The 26,299-nt window shown below is 38.9% G+C and overlaps 1 protein-coding gene across 4 annotated transcripts in view; it reads left to right on the forward strand.

The window, feature by feature from the left end:
- Positions 1-2,282: 2,282 nt before the first annotated feature.
- The window catches only part of CERK (ceramide kinase), a 39,467-nt gene continuing 15,450 nt past the window's right edge, over positions 2,283-26,299 (forward strand). Inside the window, exons 1-7 of one of the 4 annotated variants that reach the window (XM_040594929.1) lie at positions 2,448-2,561; positions 3,826-3,957; positions 11,814-11,927; positions 13,090-13,212; positions 15,209-15,334; positions 15,865-15,928; positions 19,746-19,891. In XM_040594929.1, the coding sequence (XP_040450863.1) occupies positions 3,942-3,957; positions 11,814-11,927; positions 13,090-13,212; positions 15,209-15,334; positions 15,865-15,928; positions 19,746-19,891 (589 nt within the window). In that variant the 5' untranslated portion in view covers positions 2,448-2,561; positions 3,826-3,941. Of the gene's footprint in view, positions 2,562-3,825; positions 3,958-5,984; positions 6,702-11,813; positions 11,928-13,089; positions 13,213-15,208; positions 15,335-15,864; positions 15,929-19,745; positions 19,892-26,299 lie in introns of those variants that run through there. The other 3 variants (XM_040594928.1, XM_040594927.1, XM_040594930.1) reach the window with 3 other exon arrangements.

A 26,299-nucleotide genomic window follows, 5' to 3' on the forward strand; every position in this document is an offset into this window, starting at 1 on the left:
CAGGGTGGAGCCCTGTGATCAACCATCTTTAGCACCAAGATTTTAGGCTATAAATCCTGCAGTTTACTGGTGTCACTGCATCTGCAGTTCTGTCCCCTCAGTGGTAATTAAAGGCTTATGTAATAAGCAGTAAAACAGTAATTGACATGTGTATGCTTCAGCCTACCAAGTCAGTCATCCTTTAGAAATTCTTTCCCTGTTAGAGTCAGGGAAGAAAATCATAAAGTATTAAAACTGATTGGAAAAAATACTGTGTCAGCTCAAATTTTACCTTTACTTTCCAGAGTCAGAAGCAAATGTTGGTATTCAGGGGACTGCCAGGGACCGCTGGAGCAGATCAAACAGCATCAGCAAGAATTCCTGCAAGACATTCCTATAGTAGCATAGAGGTCCCAAATCTTGGACCAAAACACTGTTATGCTAAAATGGTGTGCAAGGAAGAAATAAGTGGCTTCTCCTTATCCAAACAAACAAGAAATGTGGATGGGGAATGCCATTCCTACTAGTGGTGCTGGTATATCTTTGTAGGCTTCTAACAAACCAGAGATTATTTTTATGTGGTTTACAGTTGAAGGCTTTAAGACTTAGCTAAGCCAAAAAGAGTTGTCAAATTAATAAGAATAAAAGGAAAAAATCATAGGCAAGAGTGGTAAAAAGAATGAATTTTTACTTCTTCAGATAGCACGGATCACAGCATAAGAGTATTGATTCAGGTGACTGTGGGCTGTAAAAGATTAGATCTAATTTGCCCAGTGGAGAAATGATAAATAAGTACCCCTATGTAATATTTTTTAAAATTACAGCTTTATGTTAGCGATCCATTAGCTCCTGGAGCATGTCTGTGGAGGTGAACAGCAAAAGTCTCTGTTGCATTCTGAGTACGGCATTAGGCTGTGGTTTCCACACAGCTGTTCTGGCTTGCTGAAGTGGTTATGGATAGTGGAAATGAAATGTGCTAGATATGGTACAACCTGAAACAGAAAGGACGTTCCTGGCCCAGGGATCTCTACCATCCAAGTGCAAGAGGGATGATAACAGATGATGTAGCTGGCAAAATGCAAAGAACCAGTGAGATGCTAATGACTGCTCAGCAGTGGATTTGGCAGACTAATGTTCACAGCAGACTTTTGCAACAAACAAACTTTAGCCTCAGACACTTTACAGGTGCTTGTGGAGGGAAGGATGAAAAAATGTAACAACCGACAGAAACAAAATGTTCCTTGAAAGTGTGAAAGTGTGGCATATTTAGGTACTTTCAACAATAAAGGGGGGCAATGGCATGTCTTTCAAAGCCAGAGGAAAGGATGTTGCAGTAATTGAGATAGACCGTGACAAGCATTCGTGGATACATAACTTTGTTGACAGTGCCTAGCTCATTTGTTTTCAGAAAATGAAATGTGAGTACATTACAAGGTTCAGAGCAGAGCTCATGTGCAGAAGCTTTCTAGACCTGCAGCGGCTCTGAGCAAAGCCAGCTGCGGTGTCTCTGGATGGTCCTCATGAAGCAGCGAACTGGCCCTGGGCTGCACCCCCATAATAACAGAGCAGTGACATTTTCCTCAAAACTCTATAGGAAATACTTAGCACCACGAGGCTTGGAGTATGGTCAGAGCAACTGCCACTGCCGCTGGCCTGTATTTTGGGTAGGATGCTGGCGGTTATTGTGGTAAGGTTCAGGCACACCCTGGAGGAAAGACAGCAAAGAATTAAGCGTTTCATTATAGTGAAGTATCTTTTAAGTGAGACCCAAAATGTTCTCATGGGAAAGGCGGCAAGGTTAGATGGAGAGGGTTGCGGTACCAGACGTTTGTGGCAGATATTGCCTTTGCACTGCCTTGATAAGGACTCGTGCATCATCACTGCGATAGGTGCTTGAGCCTCCCGCAGAAAAAAACAACCCGCAAAACCAGCCCAAACACGTTAGGGTGCGAACCCCGCTTTCTTCGGGGAGCCGTGCCCGCGGCCTCGCTATTTCCCCCGCGCCGGCCGCTCCCGGGGCTTCGGGCCGGCCCAGCCCCCGCCGCAGCGGCCGCGCACGTGGCTCCCGGCGGCGGGGCGAGGACACAAAGCGGGCGGCGAGGAGGGGTGCGGAGGGTCCGCCGCCCCCCCAGCGCCCCGGGCAGCCCGCCCGCGGGGGCCGGCGAGCGTGGTCGCTGCCCCGGCGCCGCCAGCGCCCCGCCGAGCCCGGCGCCGTGCGCGCCGCCGTGCCGGGGAGCCGTGCCCGGGAGCCGTGTCCCCGCAGGCCCCGCCCCGGCGGCGCTGGCGTAGGCGCTGACGCCGCGGCCCGCCCCGGCCGGCGGACAGGCCGGCTAGCGGCGGGCGAGGGGCGCCGTTAGCTGCCGGGCTCCCCCCGCGGCGGCCGCCCGCCCCGCTAGGCCATGCGGTAGCGGGCTGCGGCGGGCCCGCGCTCTCGGCGGCCATGGAGGAGCTCCCGGGAGGCCGGCGGCCCCGGCTGGTTTCCACGCTGGGGCTGGGGCAGCGCTCCTGGGAGGTCACCTTAGACGCGGAGCGGGGGTGGCTGGCCTGGCGGGACCCCTGCCCGCCTCGCCGCCGCGGCGGCGGTGAGTGGAGCGGCGGGCCGGGCTGTGGCGGGCGGGCGGCCGTTAGCGCACCTGCCGCGGCCTGGCGGGGGCCGGGGCCGCCTGAGGGGCTGCCTCCCGTCCGCGGCGGGGCAAGGGCGTTCGCGACGTCCCCGGCGGCGTGGGGCAGCGCCCAGGGCGGCTTCGGGCGCGGGCGCCGGCGGGGACGGCCTGCACCGGCCCTGCCTGCTGGAGCCGGGTCCCGCGGCGGCGGCGTGCCGCGCCGGGTGCGCTCAGCCTTCGGCGCCGAGTGTTTCCTGTACTTGGGCGCCTTTTCGCCCTGCGAAGGGCGGGCGGCAGTGGGCGGCAGCCGGTGCCCGCAGCAGCAGCCGCCTCCGGGGTTCAGAGTCCGACGGTGAAAGAGGACGGGGCCGGGCCGGGCGGTGCGGGAGCGGGGCAGATGCAGCCGAGGACGGAGCCGTGACAGGACTGTCACCGGCGGACAGGCGGCCGTGCTGAACGGCTCGGGCGATTAATCGGCTTGTGCGTTTCGAAACGAAGCGGAAAGCTGCTCGCCGTGAGCCGCAGATGCTGCGTGCCCCCGCAGCAAGGTCCCTGTCGGACGGGGAAGGCAGCTCCGGCGTCCGCTCGGGAGCGGGGCCGGTGGCCGAGGGGGGAGCGCTGGCCGGGAGGGCGGGGGCGTCGGCCGGACCCCGCTGCTTCCCGGCGCTGTGAGCACCGTACTTTGTAATCCCGTATTTAAAACAATGGGAGCAGGGCATGAGAGACTTGCAGAACTCTAAGAGCAACTTTTTTTAGTTACATGACCTAGTTGTGGCTAGAAAACTCTTTCATACTGAGGCAGTGTTTCAGGCGATTGTTATTTTTCAAGTAAATTGGGGTTTTGGTGTTTTTTTTTAAAGCTCTTTCTAAATGGCTTCGTGGAAATTTCCAACGGAGATGTAACTTTTTCAAGTTACAGTTTTGGAAATATTTAATATAAGCCAATAGTTTGTAGTGGGGTAACAATGCTGTTGATAGTTCCCCTTTTGTGCAGTTAGAATAGTGCTGACCGACAAAACTGCGGCTGGGAGGTGTTACTGGTGAAAATACCTGACCAAATTTCAAGATAACTTCAGAAAAAGTCTGTATATGCAGTATCTCAAGCTTTCTACTACACTTTAGGTGGTATTTTATCAGTCTTTGGCCTTGGTTTTTTTATATAGTAATTATTCCCATTATTAATATAGCCCTATTAGCACGATACGCGAACATCTGAAAATGTGTGATGTCCTTCTTTTCACAGCAGCTGCCATAGAGTGGAGAACTGCTGTCATCCCCATTTTAGAGGTTGAAGGAACTGAAACAAACTAATAATAGAAAGGTTGACTGGAAGTTTAGCTGAGGAAAGTTTGAATATAGATGTCTCCAGCCCCAGGCAAGTTCCCAAACTTAAACAGTTAAATAATTGTTCCCTTCTTACCATGTACCTTAAATATTCTCCTAATTTTATTGTACTATCTTATTGGCCTAAGACCTTTTGAAAAAAGGTGAGGGGGGAAAAGGAGGACAACTCAACAAGAATTGTAAGAATTTGATGTTGTAGTTTACATAACTGAGAACTGGTCATGTTTTAAGTACATCGCTTATTATTCATGATAACATAAAAATAGTTTGTTATCTTTCCCCTGCTATTGTATGAATACAGTTTGATACGATCTAGTTTTTATCAGCACTACTGCTGAAAAAAGTATTGGAAAACTCCTGAACTTACCTCAAGAAATCTTGAGCTAAATGAGCTTAAGACTTTGAACACGAATTAGTTCTGTAATTCTGCCAAGCTTAATATATTGTTGTGAAAAATAAGCTACATGCTTTTAAAAATGAAATAAAATTAATCTAGAGAAATGTGGATCTTAAATTATAAACTTTCAAAACCTTTTGGTACAGTTGCTCTCAGTAGGTAAACTAGCTCCTGCTTTAGAGAGAATTTTGTTGAATTGGGTAAAATCCTTCTAAAAATGCTTTTGCAAAATTAATAGTTGACTGATCTGTAGGACAGAGCAAGTTCAATGGGAACGCCGCCATTCTACTCTGTGATGGCTTCTTTTAGACTGTGCAAGTGACGCAAAATCACGCTAGATCTCTTACTAGCACTCCAAAGTTTCCAACTGCTTACAGTTGTAAGTTGTAAATTTGTATAACTTTTTAAGTTGTAAATTTTTTTGCCTTACTCCTGGTAGGCCAAACTGGGTATGAACCTGACCATCGAAGATTGTTCCAAAGTGGATGTCAGAATGCTGGGAATGATGCAAGGAGGGCAGGATGGATAAAGTAGACTCTTTTTGAGGCAGTTTCTAAAGCAGTACTCAGAGATTCCGCAGGAGGCAAGTCTGGTTACTGAGTGTGGCTTCTGTCCTGTAGCATAGCTATTTACAAGTTTTTGAAAAATATGATGTGGACTCAGAACAGAAAAGCGAGGGTGGCAGAAGAAAAAGAAATGTCTAAGTATTCTGGAGGCATAGGTATAATTTATGTAGAGAGCAATACAATAAGTTATGTACCTGCTCTTCTTAACACCCTGATTAATTCATGTGTTTCCTGCACTGTGTTTTAATACCATCACAGTTTTATATTATTGCTGCCCTGTTGTCTTTAAGTTCTTCTAGGACCTGGGATGGCTCACTGTGTTCTCTGCAATTATTTTCAAAATATGAGCAGCATACATGACAGTATATAAACACACTTTATAATAGGGAAGGTGGTTAGTTAGAAACATATAATTTCAGAGGAGTTGCTTCACCAAGATTGGTATCTTTCTACCATTTAGCCTTTGACTACGTGACTACTGTGCATTATGCCTATATACAGACTTAATTATGTAGTATAAAATTTGCTATATTTTTTGTTTGAATAGGTAGTTATTACAGTGAAACAGTTGTCTTTAAGCTGAAAAAACTCAGAGCTGCTTATTTTCTGAGTATTTGTTACTGTCTTGGATTTAGCTACATAAGTAAAAATGGTTGGTATATATTTTCTCAAGGTTTTCAGATTTTGGCAGGTAAGGAACTAGAGCTCTAGTTAGGTATATTGCAGAGGTGTTGAAATATCTGCCTCTCCCTGTTGCATCCAAATCGAGGAATGGATAGGAAACACCAAAGTGTTTGTGCTACTGTCCAGGAAAATATAGTTTTACAGAATATGGGGAAATTCTTGTGTTTTCTTATCTTTGTACAATGCTATTAAAATACATGTATATTTTTGAACAGTGTTCTATCAAAATGCGTTTTGTGAAGAAAGAAGTATTAATTCAGGATAATTATTTTTAATTCTATCATTGAGAAGATACCAATAAAAAAAAAAATGTTTGTTCAATTCATGGTATGTTTTTAAAACCTTAAATCCTAAATACTGTTTACTTTCCTTCTTACTGTTAGATCTTGTTTAACAGCCTCATATTTTCAAGTTTTGTCTTGAGTGTAATGAGGTCCCCGTTTCCTGTTCTTTGGTTGAACTTGTTTGAACTTAGAGGGAGAAGTTTCGTGTCAGATTTTTCATGTTTTCTTTGTTGCTTTTAGCTAGGCACCTTTTTTTTCCTAGGCATGCCTTCATCTTTAAATGTTCTGAAGAGTGTTATTTCTCAACCTTTTAACGTTTCTCCATGATATTTGCTTGTTAATGATAAATAGTGTATGCAAAGCTGGGCAGATAAGTCATTTTATTATTTCCTCATGTTGATGGCACAATCAGATTTTTCTCAAGTAACTCATGATGAAATTTTGTGTACCAAATTGCGTAGCAGATTATATATTGCACGTATGTACTTACAGGTATTTTAGAAGTATTGGCTCAGACTGTATTGTGCCTGGTACGAAAACATTACAGATACAGAATGAGATCCTTTTGTCGTTTTCCTGGTTTTTTTTAAGTACAAGCATGAAGGGGATGATCAGACTAGATACTGGACTGTATGCCTTCGTGCCTTCACTTGTGTGCGTTTTCTTTTAACCTTTCTATTTCTCTCTTCAGAATTCTCTCTCAGCATGTCTCTTTTCCAGCTTTCCCCCCACAACAACAACTTGAGGAAGCCTCAGTACTAGCATTCACAATACTGATGCCATTCTGATGTTGTGGATTGTAAAGAATGCTCAGTTTCATAAACACAGTACTGAGACAGCAGAGGTGGGCCTGCTTGGAAATAAGGTCTGTCTGTCTGTCCAGCACCTTTAGTGTGTTGGCACATCCTTAGCAAGGTCATTTTTCATCGATTGTTTGCAGCTGGCAATGGGCACATGTAGAAATCTGAACCATGTTTTTCTCTGGACAGTTCCACTGACTACATCGAACAGTACGATGTGGGGGATAATAGCTTTAGAAGGCATTGTTTCTTTGGAATGCATAATCTTCTGGAAGATACGTTATTCGAATATAGGTGCATACTACGTTAAACAATACATGTTTTTCAGCATACACCTTTTAGGTGTTTTTGGGGTTTTCTTCCCCTTAAGGTGTAGAAGTGCATCTTAACTCTTGCTTTACCATTTAAATATTCATAGTTGAGTTGAAAAGATTTCATTTGGGAATTAAAAAAATAATGGGAAAACATTCAGTAGTATGATTTTAAATATGCAAATTGATCCAAGTTCAAATTGCTGTGATTTGATTCAAATTCAGATACGTTGATGTGAAGCAGCAATGGTGTGTCTGATCGTAGTAGGACCTGATCTATTTTATGTTAGTTTACAAAGTACTTGAAGAATTATGTTGGGGAAAAAAAACCCAAACCAATTTCACTGTACGTGGCTGTATGTTGTGAGATCATGTCCTTCAGATGTTTCGCTGACTCTTCTACAGTTTTAAATTAAATCGTTTAGTCATGAGGTCTGTTTTCTTCTCCCTCCCATAGGATGTGAATTCTCTGCGATTCTGTTCTGTAACCCTATCCACCATCTTCTCTTATTTTGGTCTTTATTAGACTACAGCTTTCTGTAGTGCATGGGCAATATAATGCAATATAATTTCCTATAGAAAACATTCTTGTTTTCTTGCTTTTAGGTGAAGGCAAAGCTTAAACTTAGGGCAAGATATCTTACCATTCATGAGCTCTGTAACAGTAACTTAATTTTCAAAGTGACTGAAAAAATACTTTTTCCTTAAATCTGCACCCCAGCTTTCTGTTTTTTTATATTTTTAAGTCACAAGAGTATACTAATACTTTAAATAAATTGTGAACACCAATCTATAACTATGGGCGATGCTGTGATCAGTGACATTTTTATTCTTTTGCACATGTGTGTTGCTTTAAGCTAACATATTTCTGAGGGAGTGATCTGGCCTGTAGGATGCGTAGCTGGCAGTGACAAATGAACAAATCTTGACTGTGTTTCTGAGCGAGTTTGTTTGTAAACTCAGGAAGTATTCTGTGGGAGCAGCAGACAGCAACAGCAATGATGCCCCAAAAGGCCTTTCTTAACACAGAAGAACACGCTTCACAACTGCCAGCTACTTTTTTTTTTTTTTGCAAAGAAAGCCACTGTTATTGTGCTTACCTCTGGTATTTTCTCCCAGTTGCTTAATGTGGGCAAAAGTAGTATGCATCTAATGCAGTATTTTACTGATTAGTCAGTTTGCACTTCGAGAAAAGTTTCTGTTAAGACCGTAAGAGCGCTGTGACCCAGAATGAGTGATGACTGGCACAGCCAGCATGCTGGGAAGGCTGTCACCTGTACATTGGTGTTTTGTTTGGGTTTTGTAAAATTTCTTTTTCTCTCCATGCCCCTTCATCCAGCTGCTCTGGATGGATAACTCATTATTTTTAGTGTCATGTATGCTAGATGTTGAACAAGGTGAGACGTGAAAACATAGATGTGTAAAGATCTTTAGGCTTAAGAATTTGATACGTACTTCAGTATTTCTGAACTTGGAATTCAGTCTCTTGAGTTTAGATGTGTATGTTGAAAAAGTCATGGTATTTTGCCTGGAGTTTTGTCAAGGAACTGTTGTGTGCTACTTGGTTGAATATTGTATTGAGCCAAGCGAAATTCTTGGTTTGTTCGGTATGTTCTGAGCCTGTAGTTCAACTTTTTAAAGTAATGTTGATCTAGTAGTGCTGGTGTAAGTACCATCTTTTCTTTTCCTTTTTTTTTTTTTTTTTTTTTTTTTTTTTTAATGTGGCAATAAGATTTGCCATATTTTGGGAGAAATTCATATAGGTGAAGACCTAGACCTTTATGAGTGAACATAGTTATGCTAAATCAGTGAAAGAAGTGGCTCCTGCTAGTTGGTAATAGGTAAATGCTACAAAAGTAGGTGTGGGAAAGGGCTTTGATTAGTACATATGTGAACCTTGTCAACCTCTCAAAAGAGGCGGGATGACCTTCTGCTTATTTTTATGTGGTGGGTTTTGGTGATTAAATGGCAGATGAGGGCATTGTGTTTGTAGGAGAAGGACTGTACTGCTTGTACTGAAGGTCTCTGATTGCTTCCCACTGGAAACTTCTCCCTTCTGGGGAAAAGGAAGGGTGGGACTAAGTAGTTCATTTGCTTTCTGATTAAACAATATGCTGTATAACACCAAGTTGAATAGTGATAGTCATATTTGGGCTGATAAAAATTCTTGAACTCTATTCAAACACAAATGCCACTGCATTCAGATTTCTTTTTATAAGCTGTAGGGAGTGTTCTGAATAATATGTTTATATTTGAGACAGCTTTGTATCTTTCTGGCTCTCTGTAATTGCAGTATCAGGTAGTGTGTGGTTTTGACTGTCTTGAGTAGACTCGTCAGGGCAGTGGAGTTGCTTGATGCTTGTACAGTACTGAGGGCCACAGTTGGCATAGCTGGGTATTCATAGAATAGAAACTTCTCAGACTTTCAGCAAACCCAAGGATTTACAGAGGGAAGGTGAGATGGAAGGTGCGATCACTCTGTTATTTGCTTTTTTTTTTTCCTCTGCTCTTCCCCCCCCCCGCCTTGCTTTTCAGGAATCTGTTTTTTCAGATAGGTGACTCTTGTGGTTTAAGATTAAAAAAAAATGCGCATACATAACTAAAACATTGTGCTTTTTGCCACATCTGTGAAGAGATTTTCTGGAAAAGCAGAACTTCCAGTCATGCAATTGTCAGGGAGCGCACATCTGAAGAGTTAGGAGAGCTTAGTAGAAGTGGTTTCAATGTCTAGGGTTGTTAATATAAGCTGTGTAATATGTGCTAAAATATATACTCCAAAGTAATGCTTTGAGTGATACGGATTTGGCAATGCTTTTCAATTTGTTTGCTGTTTGTACAGTTGGACAGCTTTATGTAATAGAAAAGTCCTAATAAAACAATTACTTTTGTTGCTGCTCCCAGCATATATGCTGATAAGGATCTAGTATGTAGAGCTGTTTCCCCAAATATTAATTAAAGCAGTGTCATTTAAATTTTGAGCTACTTGTACTTTGTCAGTTTTGTAGCATATCCTTGAGCAACAACAAAATTAGTTATCACTTAACTGCAATCTTTGTAAATGCAACAAGCTTTCTTTCATATTCTGGTGTGTGGATAGGTGGCATAGCCATTAGGAAAATTACAACTGAAAGAAGTTCTGGGAAAGAAAGGTTAAAGAACATGCTCCCTTTCCTTAATTTATTGTTCCATCTCTGTTCTGCATTTTTTTAGTGTTGGATAAATGGATAATCTTATTGAGATCTCATAGCAGATCTTTTTTCTGAATGTTGGGAAGACCAATGAACTGTTACTATCCACTATTAAATAGTTGATACAGTCTTACATGTATATGTATGATATCTATATCTGTATACAAGTAAAGTGTTTTTAGCGACTTCATGTCTGCTGTTGGATCTTTTTAAAGACATTCGGTGACTGCTGCATTTCCCCATCATGCCTTAAATATAGTAAATGCAATTATTATAAGCTGAAATTTGTTTTGTAAGTAGTTAAAACATGTGAATACAGCCAGATTCCTGAAAGACTGCGGAGGCTACATTTCTTTAGTATCAAGCTAAAAACCTGTAGGAAGATAAAAATCTCTAAAGGAATACAAATAAAGTCAAATACTAAAACACATGGTAAAGGAAAACAAAAATCATGTGTGTAGTCCACAACATGTCAATAGACATCACAATAGGTGACAGCACTGTTAACTAAAAGAAATAAATAGGATAGGGGAAAAGAAAAACTGAGCTTGTGGCAGATGAATTGTAGTCACCACTGTGAGAAGTTCAGGAAAATTTTTTGCTTATTTTACATTCCTCACAGTCACCACCATGGTACTTCTCCAGAACAGTGAGGAAGATGAAATGTAAGATAAACCCCAGTAACAACAGTATTAATTTCTGGATTTTGTGTTTAATGTATCTTTATATCTCTCTCTTCTCCCCACCCCCATTTGAGAGAAACAAGTATATTATACTTGTTATTATATAAGAGATTGTAACAATAGAATATTATGTAATTGCTTTGCAGGTGTGTATCTATACACAGAGCACTTGCTTATCCATGAATACAATGCATTTTCAGTTCCACTTTTTTTTCCTAGATAAGGTAAAAGCAGAGAAATTTTGAAATCAGTAATGAAAATGAGACAAAATCCCCCGTTTGATGGGAATTAAGACTGAGAAGATACTGAGGGACTGTAAGTGAAAAAAGAGTGAAGGTGGAGGGCATAGTTTCATAGTGTAAGAGCAAGAAGCCTTTAATTCTGAAAAACACTAGTTCTGAATTTGATACAAGGGAAATATATTTAACAGTACATATAACATCTAGGATTTTCTTCTTAGGAGATCCTGAAGTTTTAAAGCTTAGTGGGATTTAAAGTCTTAAGAATTCATATGAGTGCCCTTCTTTCACAAGCCAGCTGCTTACTTGAGAATAACAATTAGCCTCAGTAGTCTCTCTGTGCTAGATTTAGTTGCACATTCTTTGAAATAGCTTGGGCTATTCACTGTCAAATATCTGGACTAGGTGTCATTGAAAGGGCAATTTCATTACTCTGAAATCCATGTTGCTGGATTTTGGCTTCATGCAAAAATGGTCTTATACTCAGAATACTTAATTTTCTGAGAAACCAGACATTTAAAATATTATTTAAGGTAGTTCATAGGTGATTATGGGTTATGTGCTTTGACTAGAGGATAAAGGAAATTCAAAATATTCAGCAAATTTTTACTTATGCTCTTGGTTGTGCTTATTGAACAGCTACCTTAATTGTATGTCTATATCATATTATGTGTAGAAATAATCATTCTGCTGCTGTTTTAAGATGTTAATGTGTAGGATCTTGTGTTCATACAGAAAACTATTTTGTACCAACCTCTGAGATCATTGCTGTAGAAGAAACTGAACTTAATGAGAAACAGCGAAATATTGGCAGATGGCAAAAAATGGCAAAGCCACATGCTTTCACAGGTAAGACAAATACAGTCTCAGGATGCTTGTGCTAATTATTTTGTTGGAGGTACTTTAGGGCATACTCAAAATGAATCTTCAGATTCCTTTTAACATTTTAATTATGCATTTAAAAAAATCCAAAACATCCTCACCCTGCCAAAAAAAAAAACCACCCAAACCAAAACAACTCGGAAACAAAGGAACGAACAAAACAGCAAAAATCTGCCAGTTCACATTTAAAGATTCTTATTTTGGAAAATAAACCCCTTTCTTTAAGAACACATGCTGTGTTTAGTTATTTAATGAAGGCCTAACAAATGTCTTATGTTTCTGCAGCAAGACACTTGCTTTCTACTACATGATAAGAAAGTCAAGGGAGAGGCTAGAAAAATGAGTCTTAAACGTTTGAGTTTTTAAAAAAATATCCCTAACCATCAGAATGTGTGCCTGTAAAGGTTCTTTGCATTATTGACTGCATTCTTAAAACAAAGTGCCAGAAATAAATTTCTGTTTGTTTTTGGGAAGAGTGGTGACTTCTGTGCCGCAAAGCTGGGGCAAATGCGATTGCTCCCATGCCAAAATTCTGCGTTGTGGAGTACTTTCCTCACATATAGTCCTTCAGTAACAATGATTAGTGATGTTGTAGGTGGAAAGGTAAGAGTGCTTCTTGTCTCACCAGCCTTGTCCTTAATGCACAAAACCCCTCAACCTCTTTTCTGAAATTTCAGCTTTATGAAATTGAATTCACCCTTGTTGGTTACATGGGAGCTGATGTGAGGGTTTGGTTTATCCTCTTAAGCTTATGGCATTTTATCTTATGTAGACATTGCAGACTTTCAATATGGATGAAATTATATATCAGCTCAGTGAACTTCTATGTAAGTACGTCTATAATCAGTTTGTGGAAAATGGATTCTATTTATTTTAAAAAGAAGCTTATGTTTGGGTATCTGCTGTAAGGTAAAGACCTAGAGCAAGTGTTTTCATTTTGACTTTCAACAAATGTCCTGTTCATATTCTCTGAATGCCTCTGTTTTTTGCAGAAATGTGTAGTAGGGGTGAAATACCACTTTTTTTTCCAAGGGTAGATATTTTGAAGATCTCTCTGAAATGCATTTGCTATTTCACAGGACTGTGTCATTGTGCCTTTTTATTTATTTTTTTTTTTTAATTTAAATAGTGTATTACGTGAAGAAAGACCGCAATCACCGCTGGCGGTGTGGTGACGTGACGTTTTCATGTGTTGATGAGTACTTGTATGATCAGTGGATGCAGGCGCTCAAACAATTACTTGAAATGCAGAGTAAGTCTGACTAAGCTACAAACATTTGCAGCATCATTTTACAGGCTTGTATACCAATTAATGCTGGTTTGATATATCTGCTTTTTTTAACTCTTCAGAGGAGCTTACATTCAAAAGTTGAGGGAGCTGAAAGCTGAAGTGTCTCTTCTTCACTAATTCTGTATCTCACATATTTGACAAGTTGTACCAAGTGTTTTACTGTATAATCAGTCAGGACTACAGGCGTCACAATTTTGCCCAGATGTAAATTATTTTCACAAAATATGAACACATTAGAAGCTTAGAAGAAGCTTTAAACGACTGTAGCTTGGGAGAAAGAAAAGAGCACATGTAAGCTCAGACATAGGAGGTACTTGGAGATCTGAGGACAAGGACTGCAGTGATCGTAAGATTTGTGTGTGGCTTTTTGTGTGTCTGTCTCGCCTTTCCAGTCTCTTTCATCAGCAACATGCCTTCTGTAGTAAGGGTTCCATTAATTGTTTCTAGGACTCTTGTACATCTATTTCTTGGAAGACTAAAAGCAGTTCTGCAGGAGTTATTCCTGAAAGAGATACCTTGACAGATGTCAGGGAGCGGCAGGAACAGAGCAACTCCATGGCAGAAGGGAGGTCAAGGATGACCATATCACAGGCAGTGTCCCCACCAACCAGGGTAAAGTCCCGCTGTATTTGAGGGGTGGGCAGAGTAGGGATGGGGTTAGCAGCAGGTTTGAGTTACAGCTCAGATGAGCTCATCAGGTCTATCCAGGGAGGCCAGACAGGAGCAGCAGGAGATGGAGATGGAGGCAGAGGCAGGACTGGACATAAATTACCTATAGCATAGGTCTGAGGTCCATCTGAGACACCAAGCCAGAGAAGGGATTGGATACAAGTATACCTATGGTGTGACTCAAGCAAATACTTAAGACTCACAGAATAAAAATGGCTATTTAACAAAAAAATATTCTGAACAGGTATTGGAAGCATACATCTCACACATACAAAACAAAAACGTTATTTACACAAGGTATGTGGCTTCCAGTAAAATATTTTGAAAAATGAGGTTTGTGCACACATTCAGCATGCCTGTGAGAGATGTGACCTGGGCGGTTATCTTGGTTTGAGTGCAGGTGTTCATTCTATTGGTAACAATTTCAGAAAAGGTGTCAGATGTTCTTAGAGAGGGTGAATGGTGCTTTGGGTGAGTGGCAGCTTGAAACCATTCAAAAGGTGTAGCCTGGGTGCATTTATTATGCAAGTGTGCTGATTTAATAACTGTTTATTCTTTCATTTTGCCATCTGAGGAAGTACAAATCTTGTAACAGATCTCTCTGTTCTATACAAAAAAGGAAAGGTCTCCAGGTGCAGCAAGAAGTACTGTTTTGTGTATCTGTTAGTACAGAGGTGTAACAATTGTTTCATTGCTACCACCAATGTAAATCCACAAGTATTTGAACAAATTTGAGATAGTGATATCAAAGGTATTTTCTGCGGGGAAGGAGTTATGCTATAGGACAAGCACTTGTGCAGGTATAGTTCTGTGAGGTATTCTTACTGTATCTTTATCACAAAAAGGAAATATATTTTAACTATGTTACCAAAGCAAGAACATTCTTTAAATAAATTAATGTAAAAGTATTTCTATATGTGCTTTCACTCATAAGTGCCTTTCCTATTGCTGCCCTTGGTTTGTCTTTTGTCGTTTATGCCTGTGATACTAATGCGATTTAGTGGGAAGGTACTGCAAGAATAGTACGCTCAAGAATGAGACATGGGGTCTGATGAAATGATTCTGAATTTCATCTGCTATCTTATTACCAATTTGTTCAATACTGCCAGTATCCTCAGTATAATAAAGAGGATAGATGAAAACAGGGTTTTATAGCTCTTTCAGAAAGAGTTATAAAAGGCTTATATGCTGTGTTCTCTTTGATGTTTACATGTTTGGTTTTGTATAGCTTGTTGAATTTTTGTTTTCTGTAAAAAAGTAGCAAACAAGAATTTTTTCTTTACTGCAGGGTCTAGACCAAAGCACTTGCTTGTGTATATTAATCCTTATGGAGGAAAACGACAAGGGAAGAGGATTTATGAGCAGAAAGTTGCTCCACTCTTTAGTCTGGCTTCTATCTCCACTGATGTTGTTAGTGAGTAATGAACATTTTCCTTTCTTAATAAATGTAATATGAGCTCTTTAAAACATAGCTGAGTATCTTAAAGTTTTTTCTGTTAGTTTCATTTTCTTAGTAAGAAAAGGTATGTAAGTGGTAGAGAAGGAGTGTTTTCTAATTAAAGCATAGGTAGCCATAAAATGGCAATCTTATATCACTTTTCTGCATACTAAACTAAAACGTCTGGTACTTCTGAGCTATTTGAGCTCTTCATTTATAAGATACCGCCTTTTTTATTTCTTTCAGTTTTACTGTTAAAACCAGTTGTTCATTTGCACAATATTTTAGTGAAATATTTTTCCGTATGTACTGCAGTGCATGTTTCTTTCAATTCTTTCCTTGGCATAAAATTTTTTTGAAACACATTTTATGGGCAGGCTGTTTATGGTCACATTGTTAATAGAATTGTGGTTATTAATCAATTAATAACACTTTTATAATCGTATTTATATACAATTTTCTAATAATATTTTTATAATAGTAATTTTTAATGTGTTTATTCATAGTAACTGAATATGCTAACCATGCTAAGGACAATTTATTTGAAGTTAATATTAATAAATATGATGGGTAAGTAACTTCATTTGCCTTTTTAAAATTCTTTCTCTAGCTAATATATTCTGTAATTTGTCTGTTCTTGTCTCTAACTTGAGTAGCCTTCATTGCTGATATGTTTATTGCCACATCTGAAAGTTCTGGGGCATATTCCTTTGCATAGGAGATCCTATTTAGGAGTATCAAATTAAAACTATAAACTTTTTCAGTAAACCAGTTCAACACACGATACATTCAAGTGTAGTATAACAATATTTGCGTGAGATCTGTGTTGAAAAGGTGAATGTAAGATTAATTCTGCTCGTCCAGATGTTGAGCATTCTATAATGGCTCGAAAGCTACCCTGAAGTGTTTTGTGGTATAGGTGATCTTGACACAAACATCAGTCCAGAACACTGCAACAGTGGCATTCAGGCTGTGTGTAAAACCCATGAACTGTTTAGAAATGTTTGAGAGGTCCTCTTGCTACAGGACTGTTCAAATAATGGCTACATCATTTGGCTTTATTTGTGTTTGTTCTGTTGTGGAATTGCTATTTTAAAAGAAGACCTAACTGAATGGTGAAATTGCATTCAATTATTAAATCTGCTGTAGAAGCAGAATATTTTAATAAATAAGTTAGTCATTCCAGTTTCCAGCTCATGACATGAGACAAGTTACATGACTCAAAATCATGAAAATGTATGTGGTACCGATGCAGATAAACTCTCATAGCTATAGTATTTTAAAATAGTATGTTGTTGTGCTTGTTGCCATTTAAACTGGTAAGCTGCAAAAATAAAACACTTTCTGTCTTTTCAGAGTACTTTTGCTAGGCGAGCAGATCTGTATGCGTTGTGTAAGTCAAGTGAGGCCATGACGTTGGCAAATCGTGGTAGTAAGAACCTACATTCCCAGGCTGAGCTCCTAGACTTCACCTGTCTTAAAATGAGTTGAATTTAAATAAGCAGTTTTGACTATTCTAGGATTTTTCTTAATAATGCAGAAATGCAAGGAAGGGAAACTTGAGATCCTAGAAAAACCTGGTTAGTCAAATCAAATGAAAAGGAAAAATCTTAAGTGATTTGAAATAGATAGTACTGATAGTTGATGAAATCCCAGTACAGAGCAGAAAAGGAAAGCAAGTGAGCCCACGTCCACTCTTGCCAAACTGTTTTTTACAACAAGAGGCAGTGACCAGTTGTAGTTGTACTTGAAGTGTTTTGGCAGATTCAAAGTCTTTTATTGCAGATTTTTTTTTATTATTATTTTTATTTTGGTTTGGTGGGTTTTTTTCGGTTTTCTCTCTAACATGACTGAGCTAAAAATTTGGCCAGAGTGCTGCATCTTTTTAGAATCTCATGATTCTTCTATTCCCATTCTGGGCCTGAAGGGCGGTTATCTTGGGAACTACAACCTATCTTTCCAAGCCTGATTTTTGTCCATCATGTACAGGTCTGTTTCCGTTGTGAACAGTGATGTTAGTATCAATATAAGAGCTCCTTCCTACTTTTTAAATAAAAGATCACGTGGTTATAGGGAAGATTTTTAAAATGGTTGAACCACATGCATGTATGTGTTTCTTAAAGACTGACTTTTCTCATGTACAGGAAAAGCTTCTTTGGATTCCTACACCAAATTGTTGTTCACCGGTTCTCTTAGACTGGTTCTAATGAGTGGCTTTCCCTTCGTTCAGTGATGAGTTTCTTCATTTAATCTCCAGATTCCCTATTTGGCAAAGCTATACCTGTAATTTTGGAACTAGATGCAGGATTTTTGATAACTGCTTTGCTGCATTCCAAGTGTATTTACTTGAGACAGCTTATTTAAACTTCTTACGCATGTTTCCTGTTCTTGCTGTTTTCCCTTATAAGAATTTCTGATGGTGGGTTTTCTAATGTAACAGCTCAGTGGTAGAACAGCTTCCCTTTAAAGACAGTTAGAATATAACAGGTTTTTGTACGTCATTGTGCAGAACAACTAGAGCATGCTGTAATATTGTGCAGGTAATGACCGTGTTCAGAATAAGTCTGACATGTATGAATAGCTATGCTTCCTTATCCATATGCCTGTTGCACAAGCCTTTGTAAAACTGTTTCAGGTTGTTTTCTTAGTTCTTGAGTTAGTTCACAGTATGGCTGAGATTAGAAGGGACCGTAGTTCTTTTAAAACTCATTTGTCTTCTGGACTTGCTTCTCCTGAAGTCCTTTAGCGTATGTAGTTAACTGTTGTCATCTGTCTGAAAAGTGAAATGTTTGTCCATTAGAAAAATAAACCCAAAATGTAAGAATCACTCTAAGGTGATCTCTTACAAGTAGTTCTTCACTAGGGGCCTTCACACATGTGACTTGCACGTTGTTGATCTGATGTGTGCAATGAATTTGGTCATGCTGATATTGTGTATGTAAAGTTCTTTATCTGTCAGTAGTTACTTTTGATTTGTATAGACGTTCATATCGTTGTCATCTCTGAGCCTGGACAAATTATTTGTTATAAATAGAATACTACTGAGACAACATTGACCTTGAACTGATACTTAAATTTTTTGTCCACTTAACCACTTTCTTAGAGTCTGCAGAGAAAGATGAGGCACACTAAAGTTGAGGAATAATGTAGTTAAGCTATGAGAAGAAAAATTAATTATAAAAATTAAAAACAAACATCCTTTTCGTCCTTCTCTTCCAGTTTCTTAGGTCTTGACTTAGAGTTGGACGGTCTGTACTTTTAAGACTGTCCTCTCCATTCAGGAAAAAATGACTGGGTTTTTTCAAGCTTTCCTTCTGCTGAAAATACAATAATAAGTGCATTTTAATCATCAATACTTAAAAATTAAATAAACTAACTTTTCCTATGAAAAAAAGTGCTCATTCTGCAATATCTGTTGCTCGGTGTGTGGAAGAGTAAGTATTAGTTTATGCATTAGCAATGATTGCTATAGATAACAGTAAACGTTCCTAAACACGCATGCTGGGGACTACATACATAACTTTGGATTTGTCATGTGTTTCTTTAAAGTGTATTTCAATTAGTTTTTCAGTTAAAGAATGTTTATGCTTTTAGAGTTCAGGGTGTGCATTTGATTATTGCGCATGAAATATATACTGCTGTAAAATAGTCTTTTACTTCCTAGTATTTGCTTGGCTGCGGACTCTCTGCTGAGCTTTAACATATTGAGGATCTGTGTAGCTGCTGCACCAGCTCTGACCTGAATTAAATTTGCAAAACAAAGTTTTGCATCTGGTAACATTTAGAACTCTGTGTTTTATTATGAATGGTTATGTAGAGATACATGACTTCTGTCTGTTTGATGGGCTTTCAGCATGTTCAGAAGAGCATGCAAGCATGCACTTTTCTGTTTTTTGACTTTCATATAATGTATATACCTATTAAATTAATAGTGTAAAATATGATTCTGCCTGAAGTCATGAATATTAACTTAATTTTCCCTTTTTAGTAAAGGTACCCTATTTCCATTTTATTTACTTAGAAAGCTGTATGTACAGTCCTGTTCAGTGTTTTCTTTGTATAGTGAATTTCCACTGATACTTGTCTGTCTGCACACAGCAATAGAGGATAAAGATATTTTTATTTTTTTTTAGGTTTCATTCCAGCTTTTTTTTTTTTCTAACATGACAGACGTGTCTAGGTGCATTTGCAGTTGTGTAGCTTGATTATTTTTTTTTTTCTGCTTTTTGTTAATTGCCAAGTTGACTGTGGGCTACTATATCCTGTAAAGATGGAGGAGGAGAATAGAACAACTATTTTTGATGTGTCCAGTGCATGCCCTAAGTAGAACACTTGCCGTGTTGTTTATTGACTGTTAGTGTGCATTCTAATTTGTGTTTCCTGGCAGTGTTGTTTGTGTTGGTGGGGACGGCATGTTCAGTGAAGTGATGCATGGTCTCATTGGAAGAATGCAGAAGGACTCTGGCATAGACCAAAATAATCCCAAAGCACCATTAGTCCAGTGCAATATAAGGATTGGCATAATTCCTGCTGGTAAGAAAGGGTTAACTTTCAGTTTACTTTATTCATTTATTCTTGACTTTATTCAGAACTTACTGAACATAGGCTGAAGTGTAAGATAGGAGCAATGATATTGCATAAAGACACCCAGCTAAAGCTGTTTATATCCTGGTATAATCATTGATCACATGCAACTTTATTTGGGAAGGATACTTTGAACATTAAGATTTGATTTCCTTTACAACTTTAGAATTTAATTACTACTTTCTTTTTGGTGGCTTATTGTGTGGTAATACAATATAAGATGTTGAAAATAATACCTTTGTCCATCTGAACACATTAATTTATGAAATTTACTCAACAGAGACTGACTTAAATATTTTTCCAGTTCCAAATGCTCCACAAATGTAGTTAGAATTGTAATGAGAACCTCCCACTGGTCTGGCAAACTCCAAACAAATGCTAAGATTTCTCCTTTTCCACTCCCCCCACCTTCCCTTTAGTTGTCATCACAGAAAGCATGAATCAACTACAGCTGAGGAACAGTCCTCGGGTTCCAGGCCAAGTTGCAGGGTTTGCCCCTTTTTAGAGATGCTGTACCTTCACAGTTCTCACTTTTTCAGGCAGTCCTGACTACTGTCTTTGAGAGACGGTAGTCTTTGTCTACTTTGAGAGACATCTGAGAAAACTCATTCTTGGAATTCAGATCTTTGGTGATAACATAGTTTTTTGTTGGCTATAGGTACTCTTTGGATCGATCTCGCTGTTAAGTCTAGTGTCCTGGGTTTTACCTCACCCTGCCCAGTTGGTCCCCAAGGTTCCTTCAAAAGTGGACTTACAAGATGACCCTCTCTTCCAGGACTGGCTTCAGTGTTACAACTCTTTTTAATAGCATCTGCAATTTTAAGGACTCTGTGGAAATACAAATGGACAATTTGGTGTCTTTTCTATGCTGTTTGCTTTTTCTTGTCAGATGCTTGAGCTCTGAATTAAAGAACTGGGATATGAAATAAACATTATGAGCTTCTGAGTAGAACTAAAACACAGATGTTATGAGAAGATTTAGCACAGGTTGTAAAAATACACCAATGTAAATAGTGTATTTGTACCCTCAGGCTTTAGGTGACTAATTTTATATTCCTTATATCTTTGTTAAGAAAGTATTCAGACCCAAATGGTCTGAATTGTTGCTTGGAAGAAGCTTAGCCCTTTCTGCTTGCAGTACTATAAGGGTTAGATGTGTAAAAGTTGCAGTGTGAATACCCCCTTACAGATTTTCATTTCCTTGTTAGTTAGCACATTAAGGGTTCTGTGTAACAATTATGATATTCAAGTATATTCTAATTTTATTTGTTAAAGCTTTATATTAAAATCAGTTTGTATAGTACATTTAACAAGAATGGAGTTTGAAGTGTTCCACCTTTTGTTTCCTTTATTTGGGCAAATTTCTTGAACTAAAGGTTTTTGCTTATATGGCTGGTTTCAGGAGATTTTGCCTACTGGTGATACTAATGACAATAGAACATAGAATAGAAAAACCAGAATCTCTTAAGAACTATTTCTTTGTCCTTAGGAAATTAACTATAAGCATGTTAAAATTGAAAGATTAACCTTGCTTTTTCAACAATTTCTTAATGCATTTTTTCCAATTGCAACCCGAAAGTATGATCTTCACCGATATTTTCATATTGCTAACATGTATCAAGTCACTTTCTTCTCTTAAATACTGCAGTGTTTTGTTTGTTTTGGTTTGTCCATTGTAGCTGTTTGCTATTTGTATGTATACTGCATGCTCTATTCCTTGAACTAACTTGAGGTACAGCCTTGTAATCAGTACTATGATTCAAATATTTTCTCCAAGTTATTACTCAGATCCCTCAAAAATTATTTGTAATGGTGTATAAGGAAGCTGGCCTTTCAAAATTCTATTGATTTAGGTTTTGGAAGTACAGAGTATAATACATATCTTGGTCTGTTGTATATTGTACAATATTTAAAACAATCCATTACTAAAAATATGGACAAGTGCTTATTTACTGGAAAAGGGGGTCAAATCACTGAGCAAATCGTAACCCTTTCTTAACAGATCTAGCCATCACAGGGACCTTAAATTGTGTATGAATTAGACAAACCCACGCATTGCAAGATGGTCAGGAAGGCAGCAAGAGGGTGGGTTTTTTTTCCAGCCCTTGGTGAAGCTTTGTTCATCTTTGCTTGATGTAATGGAGCTCTGACTGTGACCTCAACAGATCCTCTAGTTCCAAAACTAGTGTAAGAAGTCTGTTCCAAAATAAGTAAGAGACTTACAAAGACTTTTTCTTTTTTTAAATGACAGTCCTAGAATACAGCAACTCAAGAGGAATAATGAAATATAAATCATGCATCTAGAAAAGCATCCATGGTGCTCTCCTTAGTTCTTTATAACCAACCTTTTTCTCAACACCCTAAGAACTCACAGATACCAAAACCAAACACTACCCAGAGTTTAGAGGTTAAGTTCTAAAGCTCTGTGTTTTCTGGTACATGGAGACAGTGTACTCTGTTAGGACAAGAGCTTGTGCTAGGGCAACGCTGAATCAGTGTTTTTCCCTTTTTTATCATTTAGTTCCTAATGTCAAGCTGTGATAACAGAAACATGGCAGGTTGCGGTTTGTGGTTGTGACTAAACAGTGTCTGTATTCAAACTAACACTCAGTTCAGCACTCTTAATCTTTGCTTAGAAACAGTCAATTTAATTGCACAAAGGTTTGAAATAACAAATGAAACAGATTTAATGCTAAAACACTCTCATCTATGTGGCCATGTTTGAGTAATTTAGCTTTATCTCATAGGCAGAATCCCATTATGCAGGCTGTTTTTTTAATGTTTGATGCTACTTGCAAATCTTTTTGCAGAAAGCCCCTTCTTGGCTCGTCTGGTTTTTTTGATCAGATGTGTCTGTTTCCAGGTAGTCTCTTTTCTTAGTGTGCCTTCTGGTTAAAAAATATCACTTATTCTTATGCTTTATGGTACATTTTTATGAAATAACTTGGTTTTTTATTCACATGAATAAAAGCTAAAGGCTTTACTCAAGTGGCAGTTGTAACTTCTGAATTTCTCTTAATTGCAGCCATTCTTCAAATCCGGCAGTGTAAATTGACTGATTGCTGTTGTAAACACATTTGCTTTTAAGAGTGCTTGGAGGTTGTAGCAACCTGACAAAGTTTTGCACTGCAATGTGGTAACTACAAGTCTGCACACCTACGAAAATTTCTGTTTAATTATTACTTCTAGTGCCATCTAGCCTTAAAAAGTGTGTTCAGCCACGGTTTCTCGCTGTATTCAGAGCGGTATTATGCTGCTATAGAACTTAAGAACAGAGAAACATTTCTCTTACGACATGTGGCACTGAGGTTTCATCCACATGTTTTAGTGTTAAAATACTCCCTCCAGAGTAAGCCAGAGTAATTAGTTCTTCTTCCTAAACCTGGTGTAGAACAGGAGGATAAAGCTGTCAACTGCTGTTGGAGGACTCTTTAGTAAAAGACAATGGATTAGATTAAATACTCTTGTGATCTCAGCAGGTAGAGAAAAAAAATCCTACATCACTCTGTGCTGTGGTGTATTAATAATACATTCATTTTTCCAAAACACAAGTCTGCCAACCTAACCGGGGGATAGGGTAGAAATCTTCCAAGTACTAGGGAAGACAGGGTAAAGTGTAGATACAAAGTGTTAGTTGCTATAGTGATTTAAGTTTCTAGTGTATCCAGATCCCTCTCATTTTTGTTGTAGCCAAGGTATGCACTCTGTAATATCTAGGATTGAAGCATGCAGTATGATTATAATCAGCTTGTTGATGTGTAGCTGTAGAAGAATGCTGAAGACAGTACAGGCTTCCTGTGTGCAGGTAGTTTAGAAAAATATGGGAGGATTCGTTCACAAACAGATGCCAGTAGAATCATAAGGCATGACTGGACTCTCATACTACTGTCATCTAGGTTGTAAAAATTCTTTTTGAAAAGGTATTAAAGCATAGCATAAAAAGCTACCTAATTCTTTCTTTTTTTTTTAAATGACTCGAAGTGATGTGTCCACAGCCTTCTCTGTTACAATATTAGTAATATTTAATGATATTTGCAGTTTAGTATGCATCTCATTTCAAGGTTCGGTATGTCCTGTTTGAAATCTGAAGTGCAGTGTTTTGTGTTCCTCCTTCAGCATTTTGAATCTGTTGTGCTTCTAGAAATTACAGTCTTAGAGCTAAATACTGCATTTAATATGGTGGGGCTTCTCTGTGATGTTAATTTCATCTCTTATTATTGTATTAATCCTTTTCTTGTTGTACTGTGGTACTGAACTTCTGCTGAAGTGATTATGTACCAAAAAAACACAGTCCTGCGAACTGTTCCATTTTAAGCCAGTCTGTCATTTTGCCGATGTTAAACTTGATTTCTTGGTTTCTGGATGCAGAAAGGAAGTTGTATAAAACCTTGAGTAAGAACGTGACTGTATGCCCAGGCCATTAATTTCTCTCTGTAACAATAGCTTCTCCCCTTGCTTTTAAATGCATCAAATCAGACTGTTGCCCTTTAAAATCCCCAAAGAAAATCTGGCAGAGTATGTATGTAATTTTTCTGTTGGTTTAACCAGAACAAACAAGATCCACCACCTAACATGAGTCAAGAGTCATGCTCTGTGAAAACTTCTTGGCCTAATTAAGTGCTCTGCAAATCCCAAACTATTAATCAAGGGATATTAGTCAAGCTATATTCTAATCCTGCTTTCTGTATCAGATTTGTACTGATGAAATAACCCAGACATTGGTGGGGTGTGGCATGCATCTATTTAGAGTGCTGTTTCAGCGGTAATAGATTCTAAATCTATTCACGAGCCACCTAGAGGTCTAGAATTCTTGTTTGGTTATGAAGTATTCAAAGAGATTCAAATCCTTAGTCGTCATGAATATTTTTGTGACCTTTAAACTAGTACCATTAGTTTCATGTATGGTGTGGTGTTACGACTATGTATATTGTCTTGGTATGTAAGTAAGGAATGATAGTGGTTTTGTTGCTCCATACTACTGGCTCTGATAGGAAAAAAACCAAACCCAGCGATATTTTACTGTTTGTAGTTGGTACTCCACTGGCATTTCTCAGAAGGAGGGAGGATTGGACAGTTGATAAACACTGGTGTCTTTGGCAGTTTCCCATTTTAGAATCTCAGAATTAATTTCAGACTTCAGATCAAATTTCAGTCCTCCCTTGCTACTTAATGAATAGAAATGAAAATAAGTTCTGTAGAATTACCCAACAGATAAGTTTGAGTATAGGGAGGTAAGTCTCCAGTGTTAGACTGTAGCTTGTATCAATTCCCCTCTTCTCCTCCCACCTATAGTGTAAGACTGCTTGGGAGCTCTGTTTACATCAAGACAAACATAGCTAAGGTAATTCTAGCAGCCAAATGCAAACAGATCCTGAAGAAATGAGAACGGCTGGATGAAATGTTAGGCTTGTACATTTAGCAGTAAAAGCTCACATCAGATATTTTAGTGGCTTTTTTTTTTTTTTTTGGTGGTTGGTTTTCTTTTCAAAAGTAGTAATTTTCTTTTTTTGCTTAACTGAGTATAGGAGGCAAAACAAAACTGAAAAATTTGGCAGTAAAACATACCTTTAGTATCTGAACTTTACTTAATGTTTTCTGCTGTAAAACTCCAAATGTGGCATGATAATGTCATCTACCTTGCCTGTTACGAGACTGAAACTGGAGTCCTGTTTCCTGTGCAATGGCATGTCCTTGTGATGGTACACTTGCACCATCTCGAACCTCAGCCTTTAGAGACAGATCTCTTTAGTCACACTGTTTCTTTTGTTCTGCAGTTTGTTATATTTCTAGTCTCTTCAGTCAGCTCCTAGAGCTGCTTCTTATTCACTGTGGCAGGGTTCTGCACAGCGTTTACTTGATAGAAGATCCTTTTATGCCCTTCACTGGTAGGGAAAGTGGTGTCCGTTTCCTGGGAAGTGAGTTGGATGAGAAAGGATTTGCTTTGCTCTTATTCATAATTGTATATGACCTTACTGTTTTCAAAGTGATAAAGAGCCAAAAGTGGATTTTAAACATTGATTGCTCACTCTTCCGTTTTTAATTTTCTATTTCAATTCAATTAGGCCTCAGAAATTAAATGCATTAGATACAGTGTATCTGAGCTGCTCAATATCAGTAGCAAATCTGAGAATGTATATGCGGACAAAATAAGTTTTTGTTTTCAGATATCCAGACTTGATTTTAAAGGAATTTAATTTCAGGGAATGGATGGGAGAAACTACCAAATAAATTTGGGGTTAGGGGCTGCAACAAATATGCTTCAGTACATCTGGCCCTGACTTCCAATTCCCTGCTGCAGAGTAGAAATCGGAACCCTACATTAGGCTTTTAGATTGTTTTTTATAGGGATTGGGGAGA

Source organism: Falco naumanni, chromosome 5, assembly GCF_017639655.2.
Source record: "Falco naumanni isolate bFalNau1 chromosome 5, bFalNau1.pat, whole genome shotgun sequence".
NCBI classification, from domain to species: domain Eukaryota; kingdom Metazoa; phylum Chordata; class Aves; order Falconiformes; family Falconidae; genus Falco; species Falco naumanni.